Source organism: Buteo buteo, chromosome 1, assembly GCF_964188355.1.
Source record: "Buteo buteo chromosome 1, bButBut1.hap1.1, whole genome shotgun sequence".
Classification (NCBI taxonomy): Eukaryota; Metazoa; Chordata; class Aves; order Accipitriformes; family Accipitridae; genus Buteo; species Buteo buteo.
Window position 1 is genome coordinate 83,899,487 of NC_134171.1, and position 24,464 is coordinate 83,923,950.

At 43.9% G+C, this 24,464-nt stretch overlaps 1 protein-coding gene and 1 long non-coding RNA gene across 3 annotated transcripts; one reads left to right on the top strand and one right to left on the bottom strand.

Annotated features, from left to right (window-relative positions):
- Window positions 1-1,160: 1,160 nt before the first annotated feature.
- On the bottom strand, window positions 1,161-17,842 carry PPEF2 (protein phosphatase with EF-hand domain 2). 2 transcript variants are annotated; one of them, XM_075039024.1, is made up of 16 exons: window positions 17,703-17,842; window positions 13,865-13,992; window positions 13,273-13,330; window positions 11,933-12,108; window positions 10,773-10,887; window positions 9,387-9,433; window positions 8,780-8,946; window positions 8,659-8,695; window positions 8,418-8,567; window positions 7,294-7,629; window positions 5,646-5,831; window positions 4,820-4,962; window positions 4,216-4,322; window positions 2,961-3,124; window positions 2,290-2,377; window positions 1,161-1,660 (listed from the first exon to the last, which is right to left on the bottom strand). In XM_075039024.1, the coding sequence occupies exons 1-16, from the start codon at window positions 17,761-17,763 to the stop codon at window positions 1,482-1,484; spliced, it is 2,142 nt and encodes a 713-aa protein (XP_074895125.1). In that variant the 5' UTR covers window positions 17,764-17,842; the 3' UTR covers window positions 1,161-1,481. The 2 variants fall into 2 exon arrangements, with proteins under 2 accessions (XP_074895125.1, XP_074895116.1); XM_075039015.1 differs by having other exon boundaries at window positions 8,659-8,946.
- LOC142036108 (uncharacterized) lies at window positions 4,943-16,370 on the top strand. Its single transcript, XR_012652074.1, has 3 exons — window positions 4,943-6,283; window positions 7,623-11,223; window positions 15,513-16,370. It is a non-coding gene; the product is annotated as an uncharacterized LOC142036108 (long non-coding RNA).
- Window positions 17,843-24,464: the final 6,622 nt, after the last annotated feature.

A 24,464-nucleotide genomic window follows, 5' to 3' on the forward strand; every position in this document is an offset into this window, starting at 1 on the left:
GCAGTGAAACTGCCACCAACTCCAGGTTAATGCATTTCACTCCCCTCCACCCACTGCAGGTAACAGGCTATCAAACCTGATGCCCCAGAGCTGCTACCAAACTAAAACACAAGGTCCTGTCCCTTAGTTCCTCCCTGGTACCAAGTATGGCAGAGGAGTTGGCTACTACATGAATTGGAGGGACAGCTTTTCCACCACCTCCCCGCCTCCTGAGGTTGCTTTTTTTTTTTTCTTCATTACAAAAGTCACTGAAAATAACTGAAACTCAAATACATTATGCTCGGCAGTAAGAGTTTGTACAGCAGAAACACCTCAAACACAGTAGTGACAGAAACATTTTGTTCATTAGACACAAAAAAACCCCAACCTTCCATTCACAAAATTTGAAAGACAAGAAGAGAAACATAGGCTCAGCATGCATTGTGCATCAGAGTATTTTTGGAAGCACAATTCTATTACAATTGAAAAAAGCATAGGTGGAACTCTACTTAACGGCGGAAAAGGATTAGTTTACTTTTGGAAGCATTGTTCCCATTATTAAAGTATCTTAAATGTGCAATTGAGGCTCTAGTGGGGGCTGTTTTAGAAATCGAATGAGGCTAGAATTCTGTTTTTCATGGGCCAGGGTAGCATACCATAATGCCCCTGCTAGAGTGACTATGCTGCATGTTTGAGTATAGTACATTGGTTTTTTCTTTGTAAACACTTCAGTAACACCACCCCCCACCCCCCTTTTTAAGCACTAGTTGTACCATGCTTTGAAAATAACTTGAACCGACAGCATGGGCACTCTAGCAGGGGGCTACTTTGAAAAAGAACTAGTCTCAAAAGCTTTCTTAAAAAAGCCTCCCCTGCTAGCAACAGTTTTGCATGTTTGAGAGGATAGTTTTTTCAAAGTCTTCCTCCAGTCGACAGCTTTAGTAGCTTCCAACTTATAGAACAAACGTATCGCAGCAAAGGAACAACAGAGGAGAAGTAGATATTATTGCTAAAACATACAGCAATACCCCTAACAGAGTTGACAAACTAGAGAAGGCATGAAACAGCTCAGAAGTGGCACTCCAGAAAAAAGTGTGTATTAAAAGGAAAACTGTGCTCCAGCAGTTGCTACCTGGTTAAAAAACTGCCTACAAGAAATACCTTTACTTCCTTTTTACAGACCTGAAACATTTCATCACGTGCATTGACAAGATCAACAAAATTGCATCTTCTCTTTGAGCAGGAATTTCTACTTAAACACTCCTTTTAAAAAATGGCAAGAGGGATGTGCAGCTTATCTATTTTACCTGTTACCTTCCCCAAATGGATCACAGCTGTGGGCTACGGCAGTCACAGTTTTCAACCAATAAGTGCCACGGGTACCTGCCTTCCCTTTTCCTGCTGTGCAGCTGCAGGCACGCTCTGCGGTGAGGTAGGAAGCGGTCCCCCTGACTTCGCAGACAGTCAAGGCATTGGGTGTGCCAACCCTCACCAGGTTCTCACTACTGTGACTGTTTGACAAGGCGGAAGGCTTCTAGGAACTCGTTGAAGTCAATGTTTCCATCCTTATTGAAATCAATGCTGCGAACTAAGTCGTTGATGCCGTCATCCGTGAGTTCAATGTTCATGTGGGAGCTGAACAGCTTCCAGGTTTGGTGGAATTCCTCAAATGAGATGAGACCTGTGGAGAAGGAAGGCACAGCCACCTCAGCGCAAGGTCACCACAGGCACTGCTGCCAGTCAGTCACCGCTCAGCATGCAAGGAGGAACCCCTGCTTAGCTTTGATTTTTCGTCCCACCCCTGCCAATTGCGTACCCTGAAGGAAGGAAAAAAAACCCACTCATAATCTGCATTGCACGTGCTGCAACTGAATTCCCTAGCATGAAGAATACTGGCTAAAATACAACTTAAAGGACTAAAGAGACATAATACAATTTGGGAAAAGAAAAGAAGGCAAAGACTTGTTTTTTCTCTTTCCCGCAGTAGTGTAGTGGATAGGACTGCTTGAAAGCAGGTAACACTGAAGATCCCGTGTACGCCGCATTACTGTCATGACTCTCATCACAATTTTTGTTCTGCTGAACTGCTCCAGAACAAACAATTATTAATTCTCTACTTGGACTGCACACAGTACTTCAAAATGCATCACGGTTGTGAAAACTTGCAGTGACATTCCAGAAGGTCTTGAGGGAGGAGAAAGACCTAAGCCTTAAACCATTAAATAAAAATGCCTTTGTACATACTAAAGGGAGCCTAAAAGTAGAATGGAATACAATGCAGTGACCACTGCCCCCTGCACACCTGCTTACCTGAATGATCTTTGTCTATGATCCTGAATATGGTCTCCAGGTTGGATCTGTTTCGATAAATGACTTCCAGCAAGCTCGACTGGATGTGCTGAAAGACAACACAGTCACACTCCTTCTACCCTTCTGACAGCACTCTGCTTTCCCTAAGCAGTTACTGCAGACCTTCCCATAAATGAAAATGTTTACTGGTCTCAAGAGTTTGCCAGCAATGCACTTTGCGTCATGTGTGCCTTCTTATGAAATGGCTTTATGATGTCTGGACCCTCTGTACAACTGCATTATAGCACATCAGCAACCTCTCGCTTCCGGAGATTTTCTGGGCTAACAGAGAAGACAGTGACTTGGGCTACGTTTTGTAACCATTGCAAAGTTAGATTTCCTGGGTGTAATTAAGAAACTGTGGCTCAGGGAATGGAATATAGTTCTCCTACTCAAAAGCCTGCATCCAAAACTACCTCTAGGTTTTGATTTCACATACATCATCTATTTCTACGATGGACTAAATGCCTCTGGACTACTTGAATTGATGCAAGCTTTTCCATCAACTTCAGTACGATTTTGGATTATACAGGACCTATCCACTCTGCTTTTGTACCATACTTGGTTCCGTGTGCTGGGGATCTGGTGAGCTGCTTTGCATCATGCTTTGGTGGAAGGAGGCAAGTCCTTACCTCTTGGCTCCGCTGCTCCATGGCCAAGTCGTCGAGCCAGGACTTGTATTCCAGCATGCCATCTGCTGTGCTGCGCACCAGCTGCGGTCTCAGCATTCGCCAGGGCAATCCCAGGTGCAAGACTGACTCCACTGCTGTCGCCCAATTGCTCAGCGTGATCCTTCCTGTAAGGAAAAGGGAGAGCCATGGAGACCTCTGAGAGATAAGCAGCTCAAAGCACATAAAGGCAAAGTAAAAAGCCTAGACCAGTACGCATATCCAGTCTAATGTGCTGCTGACAGCAAGAGCGTTATTTCTCCATGACATACTTGCGCACTTTGGTACAGGAAAAAAACTTACGTGGCTGTACAGAAATCAGCCACTGCAGGCACAAGTGCACTTGCTGCTCCCCCCAGCCACAGCAGGCTTTTGATCATTGCAACAACTCAGGGCCATGGGGCTGCAAACATCTGAACAATGGGAAGACACCAACTTTGGATATTTCATTATAAATTTGTGGCCTACAGCCAGGGTCACCCTGCAGATCACAGCCTACACAACTGTACTAGTACTTTCTCAGTGACTCAGGAACATGGAAAAGCCCCTAGTTTAGCAGCTGCTGTAAGAGCTGAACTGGACTTTTATGAACAATTCTGCTGCCAGGAAAGAAAGCAGTTCTACCCACAAAAAAGCAGTTCTGCCAAATGCTGTGTTCCTTGTCTCTCCCAGCCCACATGTGGACAGATGCAGCAACATGTCTTGGTTAGTGCACCAGCAGAGCACTCCTGTCAGCCAGAGAATTATGAACTCTCAGCTCCTTCCTTAAGGCTGCTGCCACGGACGACATCCCTCGCTTTCCTCTTCCCAGTGATTTTAAAGTCCAGGGCTGAAAGGACTCTAGAGACCACCCAGCCCTTCCCAAGTGACACGACAGACATGTTCCAGGTCGTCTTTTCCAATGTTTCTTCAATACTTCCGTTCAAAAGGGTTCTCATAGCACCAAGCCTAAATTGCTACACATTAGGCTAATCACGTCTTGCTTTTCCAACACCGCCTTGTTATAATACCACTCTGAGGCATTAACAGGTTCCCAACAGAGACACAGAATAACAGCAAACGGGACCAATGCTCTGGCAAGGTCTGGCACAGCCTCCGCCCGTGACAGTCACTGACAACTATCAGTGAGGAGTCTCCCGACCAGCCACACGCTCAACTTGGCTGCTTAAATCCTATCCTAATAGGGAATTAACCTGAGTGTCCCTCGGCTCAGATTTACCTGTATTGTCCTTATCATAGGCCTTGAACGCGCTGATGAGGGCTGAAGTGTGAGCAAAGAGCTTTTCCCGCAAGGCTCGAAAGGCTGACTCCTCCACTCTGCTGATTCTGGAGGATGCAGAAAAGAGAGAAGCACATTAAGGACTTGCCAAGAAGCGCAAGAGAAGCTGCGCTTTCCCAGTCCTCCGGCCTGTCCGTGCATTGCCCAGACCCTCGCACAACTGCTTTGCACAGCTACACCTGCATCTCAATGCTTATGACAAGGCACTGCATGCCTGGAATCAATCGCTGCATCAATTTGTGAAGTAACAAAGCAGAAGTGAACCTCAGCAAGGGTTGAAAGTTAAAACTTGGCATTGAAAAGAGAAGCTGAAAAATCAGCAGTCTGTGAAAAAGAGTCCCCTGCTCATCTTGTAACGCTCCCTCCTCAACCCTTGAGCCTCCCTCAGTAATTTCTGCACAAAGCCTGAGTCTTCCTCTAGCAGTATGATTTAGTAAATCAAGCTGTGAAAGTTCAGCTCCAGAGTCAAACTTTCTCAAAGCTCCCAAAGTTTTCCCTTTCAGAATTTTGTCTTGGTGAACACAGAGCAACCAGAAAGCCTTGCCTTTGGGTCATAGTGAGAGTATGGGCCGTCTTATTCGCTTGGTACTGAACAAAATGGGGAATGAGGTCCGGTCCCAGCTTCACATAGGCTCCCCTGTTGCTGCCAATCTCATAGTAGTTTGAGGCTGAAAATATGGTCAGCACCTAACGCCCAAAAAAGAGAGGCATTTACAGTCAGTACATATATCCTCTTATTATATATACATGTATCAGTGAAAACAACACAACCGATCCCTTCTGGAGTCAGCAGACTGTGAAAGCACCATGTTTTACGTGGAAAAGGAAGAGCGAGGCAGCAGCTGGCCTAGGAGCCTTGCAGGTGCGAGTTCCTTAAGGGCGGCACTGGTCTCACGTGGATCTGGCCACACGCTGGGCTTCTGCAATTTCACTGTACCTCTCCCGACAACCTTCCGCTCTCCACTGCAGTGCCCCTGTTGAAGTCACTGAAGTGACCGTGAATCTTCTGAGAGCAAAACTTTGCTGCAGCAGCTTGGTAACACCCTTTCGTACATCATCTTCAGAAACAGCTGCATTAAGGAGTCAATGGCACAAATGGGTTCAGACCTTTTCTCAGCTACCATGCACAAGGATGTGCTTTGCCTGCACAACAGATGCCCCCAACAGAGCAGGTGCCTCCAGACTGTCCTGACCTAAGACCTCAGCTGGCAACACACTTCAGTAACTCCCAATGAGGCTGTTGAACGATTTTGTACGTACTTAACAAAGCCCCACTGGAAGAAATGCAGAGCTGAGACAAGCCACCACAGAAACCCCACCGTGGCAGGATGGAAACCCAAGTATCCTTTCACTCTATCCCCCTCACCGACCTTCCTGTTGTGGCAGAACTCGTAGCCTTCTTGCTTGCACTCGTGGGAGCGGATGAGGAACTGCAAGTTGTGCTTCTCAAGGATCTTCCCTGTCACATCAGGACCAAAGTAGCAGCCACCACCTCGCACCGTATTTACTCTGCAGCCCTCCTGAGGGATGGGGTCACTCCAGAGAATGTCTAAAATCTGAAAGAGTTGGAAAAGTTCACTGAGTAAAGTATACCCAACAGATAACACCGATCAAAGTTTACTAAGCAAATACAGCTCTATCTCTGAATCCCTCCCTGGACTGCTGCTATTACCATAGTGCAGGGAAACAGGGATGTTTCCTGCATCCCAACTGAACCACCATACTCTCCGCAGGAGTGTCACAGGCCTGGTCCACCACAGAGGTGACAATATTGTTGGCCTGGAGCTACAGGGACACCCAAAGTGCCTGGGGGAAGAGGGGTGTCCATAAATCAAGCCTGATACAAACCTTCCCTTCGCTGCCTCAAAGATTTCAGAGCCTTGGCTGTCCTCCTCCATCCCAAACCAGGTCCTAGGGCAAGAATACCCAGCAGTTCCTGAGGCCGTGAGCCAGCTTAGTATTAAACGCCTTTGCTCTCTAGCCAGGACATTCCGCAGCCTCCAGAAATGTAAGTAAGTGCTGACTCAGTAACCACTATTTGGATTAAAGTTTAATCTCTTTAACCCTGACCTCAATATATAGCTTTATGCTGATAAGGTGTGCAATGCCAGGATGTCATATGTAACATGAAGTAACAATGGTTTCAGAGTGCACAGAAGGGGGTTACAGACAGACTGGTCTAACACAAACAGGAAACCAAGTTCCCAGGCTCTGACCTGCTTAGCAATCTACTCGCAGTGCAGCCTAGTTAAAACCACAAATTCAGTCTGCTCTTAGTACCCAAGATCACCACTCACTCATTAGCGAATGACGTGCTCATTCATTACCTACAGAGCTGACTTCAGATAACCCATATAACCACTGGGCTCTACCATCAGTCTTGTCTATTATTTCTCTCCCCTGCAGTGAATCAAGAAAACCTGTTGCCCCACTCTATGCCTAAGCAGCAATTTTATTTGTACAACAGCAGATGAGTGCTGTGGTAGGGGCAAATGCTGGGACAGAGCCTTAAGCACAGAAGGCCAGAAGCCCAGTGAAGAGGCTGACTCGCAAGGAGAGTAGGAGAAAGGCGCCAGCAGAATGGCAGCTAGCGCCAGTCTTGCACACAGCCTACGTTCTCCTACATGACTCGTGCGCAGCTCTTCAATTGCTAGGGAACCGTGCAGCAGGATGGGCTGGATGTAGTGCAGATATCTAACGAAACATCCCCAAGCAGCAATGATCAATCACGAGCTCACAGTACAGCCCTTCCTGACGGCTTACCACTGAATGATTGACGCCAGGCTGTCTTGGGTTACAGAGCAGTAGGTACAAAATAGCACTAACCCCATTAGGCTGCCCACTGGCACTTCAACTCTTGAGTTGCTCCTTAACTCCACTATACGAAGCAGCAAAAATCTCTGCAGAGAGGTCTGTGCACTAAGCCATGTATTTTGTACTGAGATTCCTCATAACAGAGAGCAAACCTGCAGGAGGCCCACAGCCCACCGAGCTCAGGGCCCCACTTAGACTACTCACCTGCTTCCACTCGTCCTGGCGAGTCCAGCACGGCCCATCCAAGTCCGTCAAGGAGACCACGCTGGAGTAGGTGAGCTCCTCCGGCTCCGACTCGCTGATGTCCACCAGCCGGCGGCACCACTCGATTTGCTCCTGTACCGTCTGCCGGACCCACTTGGAAAACTCCAGCCTGTTGGCCATGCTGGGAGCCTGGGCCGGCCGGGGCTGCAGAGATAAACTGGGGGCTGCCTCGTTCCCTGCTGGGTCAGCCTCTACTTTGCTCTCCCCGTTTAATTCCTGTATTTCCACATTTCTATTTGACTCCTTTCTTTTCTTCCCTCTTAATACAGAAACAAACTGAAAGAGGAAAGAGAAAAGAGAGCTGGTCACACCGCTTGGAAACCTACATCTCCAGCTCTAACATCTTCCATTGGCAGACCGTCAAGTGACCCAAGCTTCCGAGCCTCAGTTCCCTTTGCTGCTGTCAAATGCTGATTAATTGTGGAAGATTACTAGTGCCATCCTCTCGGATGTGCCATTCTTGGTTTACAGCTGGGGCCCCACATCCATCCTGACTACAGATCTATCTTTTCTTCGTTGACTTTGTGCTGCTCAGACATTTCACAAAAGGTAGACTACTTGGATTTAATCTGCAACGGGAACCGGGCGGCAGAATGAGGGGAGGACTAATGACTAATGCAGTGCTTGTCATTGCATTTGGAGAAAGGAAGTAGTATTTCTCCACTAGAAAGTGAGGCAGAGACAAGTTAAATGACTTATCAAAATCCTTCTGGAAATCTAGAGGAAAAGCAGGCTAAGGAACTGTGGGCCAAAGTCTCATCATCTCTGTGTTTTTACAGTCAGCACCGGCACATCTTATTTACCCATGCCCTTGCCCCCTACTTCCCTGGCTACAATCCTTACATCTTCCAGAAGCCAAGAATGCTTCTTCCCTTCACACCTCATGCACACACACTATTAAACCAAAGCAATCCACTCCAAGCCTGTGACTAAACGCAGTTTGTCTAGAAAGACCATCCTTTAGATTTGTCTTACCAACAGCCAAGCTGACATGTAGAAATAAGCTCCTCACCACAAATCAGCAACACTGCTGTTTCTTGCACTATCTAGGTAATAAAACCTACTTTGTTCCTCTGAATTTTTTCAAGCATGTCCAGGTCAGTGGTGTCAGAGATGCCCCCGTGTATAATGAGGACTTTCTGATCAATCAGGGTGGCCAGGGGCAGCCAGCAGAAGACATTCTGAATCATCTTCAAGATTTTCTTCCCATGCACCTAGAAAGACAGGTCAGAAAGGAAAAGATGAAGCATCAAGCCTTCAAAGTCCACGTCTCACGTGGTAAAGGAGACACAAACATAGGCCTACCTTGTATTTCTGCATTACTTCCTTGGTGAAACCATAACTAAAGGAACAGGAGAAAGGAAGTTCAGTGGGATTTCGCAGTGACACCCCTGACATCGCGATCAGCCCCGCACAGAACCCATACCGTAAATTGACCATGTGGTCCTCATGGTTCCCGCGGTTGAGATGAACCTCCTTTGGATAGATCAAGAGGAAGGTAAAGAGGACAATGAGGATCTCGAGGGACTGTTTGCCTCTGTCTACAAAGTCCCCATTGAACACGTAGGACTTGGAAGGAGAAGGAAGGCCATTCTGTAAAAGCAAGGAACAGGCAGATGTTACAAGAGAGGCCTCCCCGTGATCTCCATATACCTCCCCCCGGCAGCTGCACATTGTCTCACTCCTGTCCCAGGTTACCTTATACAATAGACCCTGACTCTTCTGTTTTTATCCTGTAGGGTCCCAGTGGCAAATGCACTGAAAAGTGAAAGCTGGCAGTCAGGAAGGGTTGCCATTGGTATCAGCGCTTACAAAAATGTCCACTGGCACTTCCCAAATGTACATGTATATCAGATTTCAAAGTCAGCAAGAGAATAAGCTGCTGCTTTGTGAAGCCATTTAAAACCGATCGAATCTACCTGAAGAATCACACAACATGTGAAGGGCCAGATTTTGCAAACGCTTCTCAGCATGACCCATGCGATACTTCTCACAATGCCTGGCCAGCGTCCCTCTCCAAATAAGGTGCCTACCTTATAAAATATGAGGAACAAGTCATCCAGCTGGCCGTGCAAGTCTCCTAACAGGCACAAAAAGAAAAGTCACACTATGTTTACCTTTAACGTAAAAACACATCAATAAATAGCTTCCTGTGAAGTATCTGCTCTATAAATCAATGACTACTGAAATATTTTGGGAAGTTCAAGGTACAAGTTTCCTTACACTAAGGCAATGTGCCTGAAGGAAAAGGACATGATGTAAAGGCTTGAGCTGAAGCCTGAGAAGGACAGCAAAAAGCCAACACCAGCTTCTGAAGACTCTGATTCAGAAGCTTTGTTCATTTATCTCTTAGGGTGACACAACATGACAGAAGACGCTTTTTGACTTTGATCATTACATGGGAGAAAGCTTTTCATACAAAATAATAATCAAACTAAATTATCATTTAAAGTGATATTGGAGAGAGAGGTTTGTTTTCCAGAAGGTGACTGCATGTAAAAGTCTATGCTAAGTACACATTTTTCAGAAATATCTCAAAGTTTAAACATTAGTTCTGTTTTCCTAGTAGGAAAGTAATGGTGAAAAGCTTTCAAATTTACTTGATAGGACACAAAGACGTGTTAGTATTCTGGATCTGAATGCATACGCTGCTGGTAATGAAGACTCAGCCAAAACAGCTCCAGGACTCCGTTGTTTAAATAATCCCAGGCCACAAAACAGGACAGAAAATGAATGAGTTTGAGGCCAGTCCTGGACTGGGTGCAGTTTTTGTGGTTTGGTAAAAGGACTCCAAGTTTGGGGTGACAGAACAAAGACAAATTTGAATTCCAGTTGAAAAATTCTTTACATCTTTGCTGTAATGTATAACAATTTTAAGAGTGACAGGCCATTATTATCACCCTTCATCTTCCCTTAGACAAATGTATATCCTTATCTTTTCTATCCATACCTCCTCCTATCCTTGCATTTTTATAATCACCATGACATCACCACTGCTACAGCAGGATAAGCCAAACTGAATGCTACCATCTAGGGGCAGGGTTTGTTAATGACATATTCCAAAATCTCAGGGAAGCCAAAGGCAGGCTACGAAGAGACAAACCACCTTCCCTCAACACCCCCATCCCGTTCCAGACCAAGCAGAAATAGGGCCATGATGCAGACTTGCTCCCTCCAGTCTCCAGGCTAGTCTTTGGAGCAGCTCACATCATACAGCATCACAGGGTAAACCCGGATATTTTAGACAGCCCCAGTTGCCTCTCAACACAACACACATTTTCCTTATAGACTGCATTTGTGTTCCACACACAGTACAGAGGAGGATGTCATGGTAACGCTACCACTTTATATCTTTCCCACCCCTTTCATGTGAGGGTTCTGCCCCAGAGACTGTGCAGTGCCCTCCCACCCAGACGTACCGCACACGGTGATCTCCTCGCTGTAGCAGGTGGAGACATGACTGATGTTTGGCAACTGCTTGAGGTGCTTCCTGGTCTCATGCAGAAGGTTTAAGAGATAGCGAGCGTGGAGCTGCTACTAGGAGAAAGCGAAGGGATTAAAGCAGGAAATCAGTGACCTCTGAGCAGCAATGCAGCTCTGTCTGCAAAGGCCCCAAGGACCCTCCATGATAGCCTGGATGGCACCAAGTCTCACTGGGATGACACTCGGTGCTGACCTATGGGCTTGCAAACAAGACGAGGCAAATACTGGGGAACAGCAGGATGGAAGAGACTCACGAAAAGCAGCCCGGCCCTGACACTGGCAGGGCTGGCAAGAGAACCAAAAAGCCCTAGCACCCTGTGGTTAAGGCTATATCTGCTGGGCAACACCACCTCCTAGAGCAGCAGAAATTCCAGCCCAGTATCACAGGTAAGAAGTTGCTCCTCTAGATCTTTCTTAGCCTTCTCCACATTAAGCCAGGCCCTGAGCTGCGATGTGTTCTGCAGAAATATGTTCACTCAAAGCTGGGGTGTAGACATTTAATATTAGTCAAGACACTAAAGACCTTTGTTTTAGAAGTCGTTTTGTTTGGAGAAGGGATGTTTTGGCCTATTTTGCAGTTCAGCACCTTGACTGAGGGATGGCAGCAGAACACTGCAGTTGTACAAGGACTTGGCTTCTTAGTGCTGCTGAATTGGTGCTGGACTTCCTCATCAAAAACCTCACATTTTACATTTTAAATATGAGTCAAAGTTGTGTGGCACAAAACATAATTTTAATCTGCTGTTTCCATCTGGGCCATTCTATACATTTTTACAAATTGAGGAATTGCAACAAAAAATGACAGAATATTTCAACATGGACGGTTGTGGGTTTTTTTCCTTTTAAAATGAAATTCAGGTTAATATGGGCACACACCTACAAAGAGTTTTCAGTTTTGTCAGAACTGCATTTTCAAAAAGGAAAGAAGTTCCTATGGCAGGGGGAAACACCATATCATTTCCATCCCCTTTTGCTTAACAGCCTGCCAGCTCTTTATACTCCAATCAACTTAGCTTGTTATGAAGGCTAAACCAAATATCTGTCCTACACCCCTGTGCAGAGAAGAGGAAAGCATGGTTCCTTTTCGGATCCTTACTTGTTTCTGTTTGAAAGCTTCCAGCAAGGCAGTTGCATGGTCAGGAAGGAGTGGGAAAGAGAGACGGGGTCCAGTGTAGGAGTCTGGCACCTCCAGGGATTCATAGTCACAGTATTTTTCCAGCTCTGCCTCTTTGAAACTTTCCCCACTTATGAACATCCGACTGATAAAATCCCCTGGATGGCAGATTGGTCGGTTTGATTGTTTGGGTTTTTTTAAAGAGAAAGAAACAAGAAAAAGTTAAGTTGTCTCAATACACCATTCTAGTAATTTGCTAAATAAAAAGCTGTTTGGTTAGGCTAGAGCTCACGAGCAATGGCAGCAGCAGAGGCTAGCTGCTAGTTTGACACCGCTACAGAATTTGCAGTGGGGAAGAGTCTGCAGGGACAAGTTACGATGTGCTACGTGTCAGGCAATGCTGGCAGCTATGCTAGTTTCTCCAAAACTCTAGTAAAGCCAGATGGATGCTGGTTGCCGTGGCTAACTGAAGTCTTATTTTCAATGACATGCAAAAGCAAACTGTATAATAAGGAACTGTTTTTTTCTAAGCTTGCACCTAACATTCTCAGTGTTGCACAAAATTTGTATAAATACACATTATTTTTTTATTGCTGTAACACCTCAGAGCCCAGCTCAAGGAACAGAACATTATTGTCCTGTTTTATACAGACACTAAAAAAAAAAATCTTCTTCAACAGAGCTTTGTGGTAAAATACATGGGGTGCTTTTGAGAAAAAGGGTGGCAGTTTGAAAGGAAGGACCAAGGACTTCAGCAGGTTATGGTCAGCAAAGGAAATAGGTAATTTTGACTTACTACCATCAGATTTCAGAGCTAAGCTCATTAGCAAGTTCCCAGCACTAAGAAATAACATATAATGCTCTCTGCTGATTCAGGAAGATACTGTATTGGTTCCCACAGCACTTCTCTCCCCACCCCCCCCACCCCCCTTATAAGTGAGAGACTAAATATAAAGTAGATACCCTAGAGCACAGTTCACTAAAGATGGATTCTCTCACTTCAGAAATGGGCTCTGCAAAGCCCTGGTCACCAGGGATTACTGAAAAAAGGCAGATTTCTAATACTGCTCTTAAAAAAAACATACTGCGCTTTTATTCCCCCTTCCAGCTCCTAAGGAGCAGGAATTGCCCCACATCCCTCGCACAGCTCTGACAGTCTCCAGACAATTGACTCCCTATCCAAATTCCTGATGCCATTGCTCTTTAGACTCTCTTGGCCCCCTTTGCCATCCTAAAGGACGAGCAATGGGCAAAGAATCAATACAGGGTGCAACCTTCTGAGCTGCTGGTGCCACGTCTACAAACGGCACATAGAAACTTACTCTCTTTACTGCTGCTTGGCGTGAAGTGGTCCATAAGGTAACTGAAGAAGTTGTGAAGCTGCAAGAAGAGAGAGAGCCCATCATTATTCACCTTGGAATGAAATTCTGCAGAGTGGCAACTTAACATGATTCTTCTTTCTGGAAGTATTATCTATGCCCCTCTCATACTATACCAATTCTAGTTTTTAATATCTTGTGATGAAGTCAAAAAAGTGGCTTTACCTTCAGCCATACAGGCAGAAGTGCACCTATAAGTCCTCCCTCTCCCTGCCTAACAGCAAGACAACCATATAAGAGAATATTAATCGAAGTTAAAGTATAACAAACCAACTAGGCTTACCTATTGTGTTCAGACTCAGGAAAAACAATGTTAAATGGTCCTTACGGCTTTCTTTCAAGACTCGTTACTTAGGGTTTCATCAGCCATAAACAGGCAGGAAATCGATAGGCTAAAAATGGGCAGAAAACCCAGTCCTTGGCCCACTGAAGCACTTACAGGATTACCAGCCAGTAGCCAGAAACGAGCGAGTCTGTGGCACAGAAACCACTCTCCTATGTATTTTCCTACATACTCTTTTCCTTGGCACCTTACCTTGATTTGATCCTGCTCGCAAGCGTACTCAATGGATTGAAAGATTCTCCAGGTGCAACGTCGGCGCATTTCCAGCCGAGCAACATAGCGCCGATACCACTGTTGGATCAAGACGGCTGCCTTGAAAGCTAGGGGACAAAACCAGGACCAACCTGCTGAGCTGCAGTGGCTGCAGCTGAGGTACCCTGCTACCGCTCCTTTCCCGACCCTGAAAATTGAAGAGCGTCCTTCTTTTTCAGGAGCAAGTTTTCAGGAAAGGTGTTCTGATGCCTAAATACTAAGGATAACACAACACCTGCTGCTTTTCACCATATTGCAAGAGGCTGATCTGACCCTGCCTGACCAGAGACCTCTGAAGCACTTCTAACCATCACTGCTGGCTCCTCAGCACCAGAGTTAACAACAACCTATTACGGCCTAAAGATCCAAACACATTCTTCAGTATTAATAAACAGTTTTCTCCCTTTCTATTTACCTTGATTATTTTCCTGTCCGTCTTACAGTCCTAGGTACTGGGGCTTCAGGAAACCAGAGATATGACTGAGGCCACACAAGGAGTTGGGGTAAAACAAGACACCAAGTCCCCCTCCAGAGCCTTAAAAATATGGGGTTTGTCTACCTTCCTTGAATCCAAATAAATACCTCAGCTTTTGCAGTTCTGGACAAACTTCAGAAGGGATCTATTCTAGCATAAATGTTAACATACCATTATTCTGGAATAAAATAAAGACAAAATCAACACCCACAGCGAAAAGAGGGAGACAGATCTTTGGCCACTTAATGACACAGAAGGAACAAAACGCAAGGAATTTCCAGGTGCCGGGTTGTGGTTCAATCCACAGCCAGCACTGGCACCAGGCTCTTCCCTCCAAACGATGCCTATTTGCCCTGATCTTTAAAACATAACCATTCCTCTGCATTTCCCCAATTCCAGTGTTTTTCATTAAAAGGTTATTTCAGATGTGCGTGTGCATATTTACAGTGAAGTACATTGGTGCAGTTTCCCATTTCCTTTTTCAAGTTCTGTCACATAACTTTATGTACCTCTAGAAACAATTTCATCCTCCTTAGCTGGTTTTTACCCCATTTGGACCGCCTGGTTACTTTACGGCACCTTGCCAACCAGCTCTGCTACTTGGCATCTCCTTTTGATTATGCTCCGTGTCCCTTCCTGTTCATTTCTGGAGCCCTACCCTAGAGCCCTATGCTTAAAACATTTTCTAATGATGCTTCTCTGTGTCATCTTTAGCTGAGGGAGGGAGGGATGACTGCTCTGTCTACAGGCTGGCCCCAAAATCAAATGGAGACGACAGTTACAGGGTTAGCCCTGCTACAGAAGCTCATATTCCCTTGGCATCTGGTTTGTGAGAGAGCACTACCTCATTCACCAAAGCAGGGAGAGCAATGGGGTGTGGGGGGTGGAAAAGCTTTATAAAAGGAAGGAAATCCCCCACTCTTACCCCAAAGGTTGCTAAATGCTGGCAAGAGACAAAGAGATCACATTAATTCAATTAGCTTGCATTAATTATGTAACATAAATCACCCTTCATGTACTTCAGCAGGAAACATTGACCTTTACCTAAATAAGATATCCTGATGGTTTACATACTGAAAATAATAATCCTTCTAAATTATGTTACTGTTACAGCACTAGGAGCTGCAGAGCGCAAAAAGGGAAGAGCCGTTGCTGTTGTGCAGCTGAGGAACTGAGTCACGGTGAAGTCATGGGCAAGAAGGTAAGACTTGGCTAGCCTTAATTCAAGAACAACTTAAGTATTCTTTGCCTGAGCCTTATATCTTGTTGAAAAAATGCTTACTGATCTGCTGGGCCATGAAAAAATAAAAAAGGCTGACTTTTTTCCCTGCAGTTTGGTGCTCCTGATGCTACCTCTTCAAGCCTCCTTTATAACAGACCCAACACTAGCTGCCTTACTCCCTGTACAGTAATTTGGCTGGCATGTAACCAGAATCACAGTCACAATCACTCTCTAAAATAAACAGCTTCTAAATATCTTGCATTCTGTTAGCAGTGGATAAATGTCCAATTACTGCAGTAAGGGTCAGATGTATTTCAACTGAATCCCAAGCAGAAATTCATAGTTACAACTCCACATATACTGATGAAAACAAGATCCTTTGAAACATTAAAAATAAAATCTATGAAAGACTCGTTATCAAGCGCACAGAGAGCATAGATACCCCCATATACAGCATTTTAAGTTCCAGATGGGCAAGGCATTGGTTTTTTACACTACTTTTACAGAGACTGACTCTGCAACTGAAAAAGCCAGATATTCTAATTTACCAGCTTACCTGGGTGAGTTTCATCTGGCAGTGTTTGTACTAGTTTAGAAAAAAATAACAAAAAAGGAAAAGAAAGATATTTATCTGCATTTTATGAGGATCCAAGCAGTAAACTGAATCATACATCACCATGTAAGCTACTGAAAGCATGCCAAAGTGGCAGCACTCAAACTAAAACATGCCTGTTCACGCTAGCAGTATAGTTGACACATCAGCTTACAGGGAGTCTGCACCCTGTCTTGGATTCCGCATCCCCTTCTTCACTCAAGTGCAGGGCTGGTTTAACAGAGCTCTGCTGGCTACACTTTCCATCAGGAACAGCCTCTGGGCCTTGTACAAGGCGGACAGGACACGGCCTGGCACGTTATACTTGGGTGGACAGTCCTAATTAGCTCCAGATCAGCAGATCTGAAGGATTTTGAGAACCAGATTCAAGAAATTCGGAGAGGTTTTACTCTCATGGGAAACTGTTGATGAGGTATAAGATCTAATGCAGAGTTTCAAGTAAGTAACTAGTTTTATGTTACACTTTGTTTGTTATAGACAAGCCATTATCATAAAATAGCCCTGAACTTTGTGGGGAAGTCCATGGTACTCTGGTGCTACAGGCAATAGACAAGTCTAACTTACTTAAAAAAAAGATGGGAGGTTTTCAACAAGGAAAAATTACAAACAAAAAAGGCTGAGTCACAACAGTGTCCCTGCTTTCCGCACTTCTAAATGCAATCACTATTTTTCCTTTCAAAGCACTTGCAAGCAGTTTGCACCATACTGCTGTTCTGCCAGTGCTGATGACTGAATGATTCAAACAGCAAAAAGTAATCTGTTTACTTTTTTACACTTCCTTATGTGTACAGTCTCACTCATAAACTCCCTTTGTTCCATAGCCGACCTAAGCGCACACCCAAAAAATTGATACTATCATACTGAGGTTTTCATAAAAATAAATCGTTACAGCTTCGAGAGCCACAAAAAAGTCTGGATTATTAGCAGAGATTAAGAGCATTGCACTGACATAATTAGAAAAAAAAGCACACTTCTTGCTGTTCAGCTTTTCTTAGCCACACCATCTTACCTTCTTTAGAACCAGATATATTTGGCTTTGCTAATGCTTCTGCTTTATCAGTCCTGCACCGCTAACACAGTCTTTAAAAACGGAGTCCACCAGAATCAGCAGGATGATACCATCTATCATCTCACTGTCAGCACGTGACAACACAGGCATTAGCCATCAATTGAGTAATCCATCAGATGTTAATTCTAACAAATGGAATTGCTTTTTGCTGCTTCATTCCTGGTCAGGTTTTGGTTGAATTTAATCTAATCCTGGTCTAAACAGCTGTTATTTTCTCAAGCCTGTGGGTCTTCTGCCTGACAGCTGAGACTCCTTGTCACAGGATACTGAAAGACATAACCTTGCCTCAATGCTATGAAGAAAACCATGTAACTCAGAAAAGAAACACATCCACTGCAGCCTCCCAAGGGCATGTGCAGGAGCGGACGGGAAAAGTTTACTTTTCAAAGAATCACTCACCATTTTCAGACTTCTGGAGGGAGTACTTGTAGTTGGCATTTACAGAACTACCAGATCCCATGTTCTCCAACCAATGCTCCTAGAACGTTGCAGACTGGCACGGTATCACCAAAACCGCGAAAGAGATGCAGGAAAGACCATTCAGTCAGAATCAAAACAGCTGCAACATGTCCCACAGTGCCGAGAATCTATAATTAAATACATTAACGCTTATTAAGATCAACGAGCAGATGGCCTGTCTTGAGCCCAGGTACATCTTCTACTACCAGTTTTTTCCAGCTACTTTGTTGTCTTCTAGACAATCTGAGGTGAGGATTTCTGTCTTACTGTTTCAAATTTCGAGTCAGCTATATGAATAGGAATCTTTTCAGCACCTTTCATAATTGTATAAAAATAGCAGAGATTGCCTAACTAGGTACTGTAATTGTATGGTAGATGCATAAATCAGGCATTCATGTACTCTCACAGTACCTCACATGCCTCAAAATATTAAACTCTTAGCAATATGGCAGTCTTTGACCTGAACCTTCATTTCAGATGCTACAATAAAATAATCTTGATTGAGTTTTGAGAGCAGACTACATGTCCAAATCCTCATGCAACCTCCCCGCTTCCTCATGCACCCTCCCCGCTTCCTCATGCACCCTCCCCGCTTCCTCATGCACAGCCGAAGCGCCTGGATGAAGGTGCTAAAATACTACACATGACTGCATGTGGGAGGCATTCATACACTGTACAGAAAAAAAAGAAAAAAGTTTTTCAGTACTGATCAGGAACCATAAGAGTCATTAAGGTGATTTATTAACAATCAGTATATGCAGACAAATATTCATGCATATAGCCATCTGTGAAGGATAACTCTCATTATGAGGGATGAGCACACAAATGGTATTTAGATCTCTTTGCAGTGCCACAGCTAGAGGGGAGATAAGTCTAAAATAACAATTAGCTATCATAAGAAAATAATCAGCTTTGTTAAACACTGCTTTCCTTCACCTTGTGGATCTGCTTGAGTGTGGGAGCATAGTATACCATCAATCGCTCAGATCCTGACCAGTATAAGAGGACAGGACAGCCAGAGTTTTGTAACCTCACTGCTGCAGAAAGATCTGGTCAGAGCAAACGGATGCTATCTCAAGATTAGGTCAAATTCTGAAATCTCTCACTTTTAGGACAACCAGAATGTCGTTCACAGTCGGACATGTTTCCTCTGGAAAAAAAAACCAAAACAATCACGTACTACTGCCAAAGCGGTCCCAAGCTGTATCGTGTAAGAATTATACAGATTCTTATCCTAACCCAGAACTGGGGGAGGAGAAATCTGAGAAAGGGAGGGAAGTGAAGGAAATAAACACCTGTAAAAATGTTAAGCCTGGTCCTAGCAGGAGACCACAGCTCAAAGGATTTTGAAGGGTCAGGACAGTGTGACTACAGAGGCAGTTCTCCCCAGCAGAGGGAAAAGTCCTTCTCCTTTTCTCGCTTCCTGCAATCCTTTTGCCTCCTTCAATCTCTTTCCACCTAACCCACGTCTTTCCTCTCAAAATAGCTACAGATCTGCACAAACGCTAATTGAAGGAGCACGTCCGGTGTTGTATAAGGTGCGTGTGTGCAGTGTTTGCTCAGGAGGATGAACTGTGCCAAACAACATTTCAGCATAGAAAGTTTCTAAGGCAAGTGAAATGCTGAAATTCTTTACCTTGCCTAGGATGCCAAATTGCACAATGGCATCTTCACAATAACTGGGTGACGCAACAGGAGGATATGCAGCAATGCTCTCAACAAAATACCGATTGCTCTGGTTTTATTCTAACAACATTATTTCATAACATTGTCAGAAATGGCCTGAAATCACTGCTGAATTATGCCCAGTTATATCTGGTCCTTTATGGCCTTTGTGCTTAAATAATGCAGGTACTCTGACAACTTTTCAGATTATTAACTACTGAAATGGACAATTGGACACAAAAATCAGAAACCCTAGCATTTAAGGCTCTTATTTGTAACCTCCTGTACAAGGCAAATCCCATTTCAGGAAAAACAAATTTTCAAGCTCAGAATTTCTGAGTGTAGCCTTCTAACTCCCATCTCGCTAGCCAAACAAAAATTTATTTTCAAAGACAAAGATCTGAAGATTTCAGCAAGTATTAGCTGTCCAGAGAAACAATGATGTGAATGATTCACTCTGTATCAGGAGCTTGCCTTAGAAACAACCCTCCCCAAGCACCTCTACTTACTGCATCCCGATACAACCTTGCAGAGCATTCTGAAACACCGTGACGCAGGTTCCTTTCAGATAAAATGACACCAGAAGACACACTCCAGCTACTAATAGGAGTTCTGTCCACAAGACCAGATTCAAGCCAGTCCCAAGAAAAAAATCCTGAAACATGGTTAGTGTAGACAACTGTTCCTCCACACTGGGGGTCAACACAGCCTGTGTGCCTACACGCATTTTCAGTGCTGCTTCAGAACCTGACAGTACCAGCTTCAAAGGAAGACAGATGCTTCAGCTTTTTGGAAGAGGTGAGTGCCTTTAAAGATACTCTTAAAAACGCAAATATGAGGAAAAAAGTCCTTATTCAGGAACTAGAACACTTCCAGATCACTTCTAAAAAATGGAGAACAAATTTGAAGCAAACGCTCAAGTACAGAGTTAGGTACTTCGCTTGCTTAAGATGCGTTCAGGGGTAGTGCCTATCTCTTTTGATAAAATGTGACCTTGGATTTGACAGGACCTTTGGAGACGGAATAAAACTTGTTCTCATTTCCCTCCTTCCCTGCAAAACAAACAAGCATTTGTTATTTGGAGAGCCTTACTTTAAAAATAAATTTTGTCCATCCATACCGAGGGATGGTCTAGTACTAGTGTGCCCTAGGAGCACCCGCAGAGAGCAAGCACAGGCAACAGCACCTGCCTGTTTATCTTATCATGAATGATCTTGTTGACAGGCCTCTCCCAAGCAATTCTTGGAGCTCCAAACTTTTTCACTTCATTACCCTCAAATTTTTCTGACGGCCATAGCCTGAGCAAGGCAGTGCACAGCAGTAAACCAGAAACTCCAATGGAATCAAACCTGTTTCAAGGGTGGGAGGAGTGAGGAAGAAATAGAGCCAGTGCAACTGCTCAGCACTTCTCAACCTTCCTCATCCACCGAACAGTGACGTGCACCCCTCTCCTTCCTAAATTCCTGTACCCGAGAAAAAGAAGACGAAGAGAGGCCCACAAAGACATGGCCTGGAAGACTTGATGAACGGTGGCATCAACTCAAATATAAGCTGTATTAAACAACCAGGTGAGACAAAATGATGCAGCTAGGAAATAGTCAGCTACAAACTGCTCCTTTCTCATATTGCTCTTGGCCACTGTTCCCCTCTGGCAGAGATGTTTACATTTTCTCTGGTGCAGCTAAAAGGCCTCTAAAACAGGCTTTCCTCACGCCTTCTGAGAAGATGCAATACATCCATATGAGGCTCTCCCCTGGTACGCGCCGCTGCATAGAGCATCTGCTAGCAAACATGCATGCTGTAAGTAAAGCAAGTTGATAAAACCCGCTGTATGCACTTACGCCAGGGCAGAACTAAACCACCACCAAAAAAAGCGTGGACTCAGGAACCACATGTGGACATAGACAACTAACAGAACAATCAAGTTCAGTGCCTCAGAAGAAGACCACAGACACACAGGAAAGGTGCATGTTCCCTGTTCCACCGGAGATAGCGTTCTAAAGGCAGGAGAAACATTTAACAGCCGCGCTCCACACACACCTCCCAAGCCAAGGGATAATATACTCATTTTTGCGACACTTAAAACACAAGCTGCCAATTTGTTTAATACTACCCTACAATACCACATAAAACTCATTAAAGGAAAACTTGCACAAATCCATTTGTGTCAACCACCCCAAAACAAGAACAACAAAAGCCTAGGTAAATTTCCTAGCTTACTGTAAAAATTATTTTAACTCCTTCAAAACCAAAGCAAGTGACAGCATTTTTAATCAAATCCTACACACTCTGTCACATCACTGAGCTTCTCCACATTACAGATCTGTACAGAATTTGGTGCTCTGCGCACATGAATTGAAGGCCGCCTGCAAGGAATGCTGAAGTGAATGCGAAGCTAACTCCAGAACAACAGGGCTCCTAGGAAAGATGACACACTTCACATGTTATGTGCACAACTGAATCCCCACTAACTTGTCAATTTTATAGATAAACAACTGAGAGAAGAGATGAGTAGAATATAGAAGGCAATCAGAGGATACAACACTTTCTGAAAGTCTACTAGGAGAAAAGCTGAAAGAGACATGTCTGAGGGGAACAGAAATTTGAAGTTCTGCTAAAAGAAAAACACCAACAGTTTGTTTAAGAGCTACAGATGAATTAAAAAAAAAAAATCAAATACTTCTCCCAAGAATAAAAATGGTAGCTAGCGCTAGGGCAAGTGATGATCCTGCCTTGCTCTCCTAGAGTAAATACCTATGTATATCCCACGTGTACATCAGACTCGGCACGTTTCGTAGCTGGAAATGAGATGGTGAAGCTTGTTTTGTTTTATACATGCACTGACCTCTGCACCTGCACAGTTACTGCAGTGCCAAAAAGGAGAATTTAAGATAGAAAACTCACAACGGCAGTTTTATACAGCTTGACGTACAAAAAGGATATTTCACCTCAAACTCTGGGTGCTGAGTAATTACTTCTGAACACAACACATTGCTACAGAGAAATAAAAAGGAAAACGCAACTTACCTTACCACCGATTTCTAACATGGATTTATTAAGATAAATACAACAGAAGCTCTCCACTTCTTAAATTTTTGTTTCTATTCAGTACCCAAAGTGATCAATAATCTCTGAAGTTAGTTGCTCAATAACAGATTCAGAAACTCCTCCTCAGAATCTAAATAATCAAGTAAGCTGTTCCCTCAGGCATGCAGCAGAAAGTGCCATGTCTTTCGGCACCCGCGGTATAGAATGCGTGTGCTGTTCTGCAGCAAGTGCAGACCCTTCGATATATTTACTGCACAGTTGTTTTGAGCAGCCTTAAGAATCCTCTCCCATGTGATGGTTAAGAAAGGCTACAGATCTGAAATGGATTAGGATTACTGAAGAGGATTATGAATGAGAAATACAGTACCTTGGCCTCTCTCATGCTAAGAGTCGGTGTTTACACACTTTCAAGTTGCATTTTGCTAAATGCAAACTTCTGGAGGAAAAAGAATTAAAGGTTTCGTGCATTCCCTATGTTGGGCAGAAAAATCTTTTGGGCTTTGTAGCTAGGGAATCTGTACTGCAGAAACAAAAGGATGGAAGGAGCAATGATAATGTATTTAACTTAGTTCTATTTAATTGCTTAACAATTCTAAGTCATGAATCTGACTGGGCTTGAGAAAGCAGAAAAGCTATTTTACTTCCCAGTCTCTAAAAAGTGGACACACAAAGCAGATGAAATCTCAAACAGAAGAACGATCAGCAAGCAATTTAAATAACTACAAATTACCCTCCTTTTTTAAAAAACAAACAAGATCCCACAAAACACCCAAACCCTCCTAAAACAATCACTGCAACATTTTAATGTTTCCAGCATTGTTAAGATGGTTTTATTTAAAGTATTAACAATCCTGTCTCTCTGCATTTTTATCAACTTTAAATTCTTACACAAAAGCAGCTAAACACATTTCACAGGTTAAATCATCTACTTTGTAAGACATGTCATTTACCACTTTCTCAGTGTTTGTATTTTAGCTTGTCATTAAACTAAGACCATAAAGTTATGTATCCTTTTGGTTAGCAAAAAAAGTATTCAAGCTGGCATAAAGGCTATATTTTGTTGGCAATGAGGCTGTCTGAAAGTTTATAAACGGATGAAATGCAAGGTTTTCTTCAATAAAATAATTCAAAAGAAAAAAAGCAAAACAAAATAAAATCAGACTTCTTCAAATCTAGTTCCCTTTCTTGTTTAAATCTCAGAAAACCCTACATTTCCATAAACTGCTCTGTGGCTGGGCCCGAGCAAGTTCTGAACAGCTGATAAGACACAAAAACAACAGGAGCAGACAATTGTTTCCCAAATATTTATGGATACCAAGTATTTATACGCTCCAGACTCATTTGTGCACATGGAAACAAATACATTTGATTGAATTCATATACCACTGAGAGCCTGGGCGCACCACTGCCAGAAGATAATCAGCCTAACGCTGCCAAGGTCAAGGTGACTATGCAAAGTTACACCTGTAAGGATCCTTTTGTCTTTACTTGTGGGTGGCTGTTACATAAAGAAAACCTGCTGGGATCAGGATTCAGTGCCTGCTCTGTGAATTAAAGCAATGTCATTCTGAAATCTCAAGGATATTGTGAATGCTGTTATTTAAATCTTCCTCCCGGAACACTCTGGTTTTCAAATTTATCATTCGGGCATACGACTGCTAACATCGTTGTACAAACTGGGTCAAGGCAAAGCTTGCAGCACATTTATCCAGGCAGTAGTAGAGGATGCAGGTAAGTAGGTTATTAACACTTAGCCAGACTCAGCACAAGGAGATAAAGGGCCCACATCTCCAGAAAGCTCTCTCAGGAACGCTTTGCATAACTGGTGCACAAATACTGGAGGTGACATTGCACGTATGTGGAAGTGGTGCTCTGACCTAACACTCTGATCACACCTTCTTCTCTCAGGTAAAATTCTCACTGGCATTAGCAGGAATTTTGTCCAGTGGAGAATGGGACTTCTAAGCTTTACGTGAAGGTATCCACTGG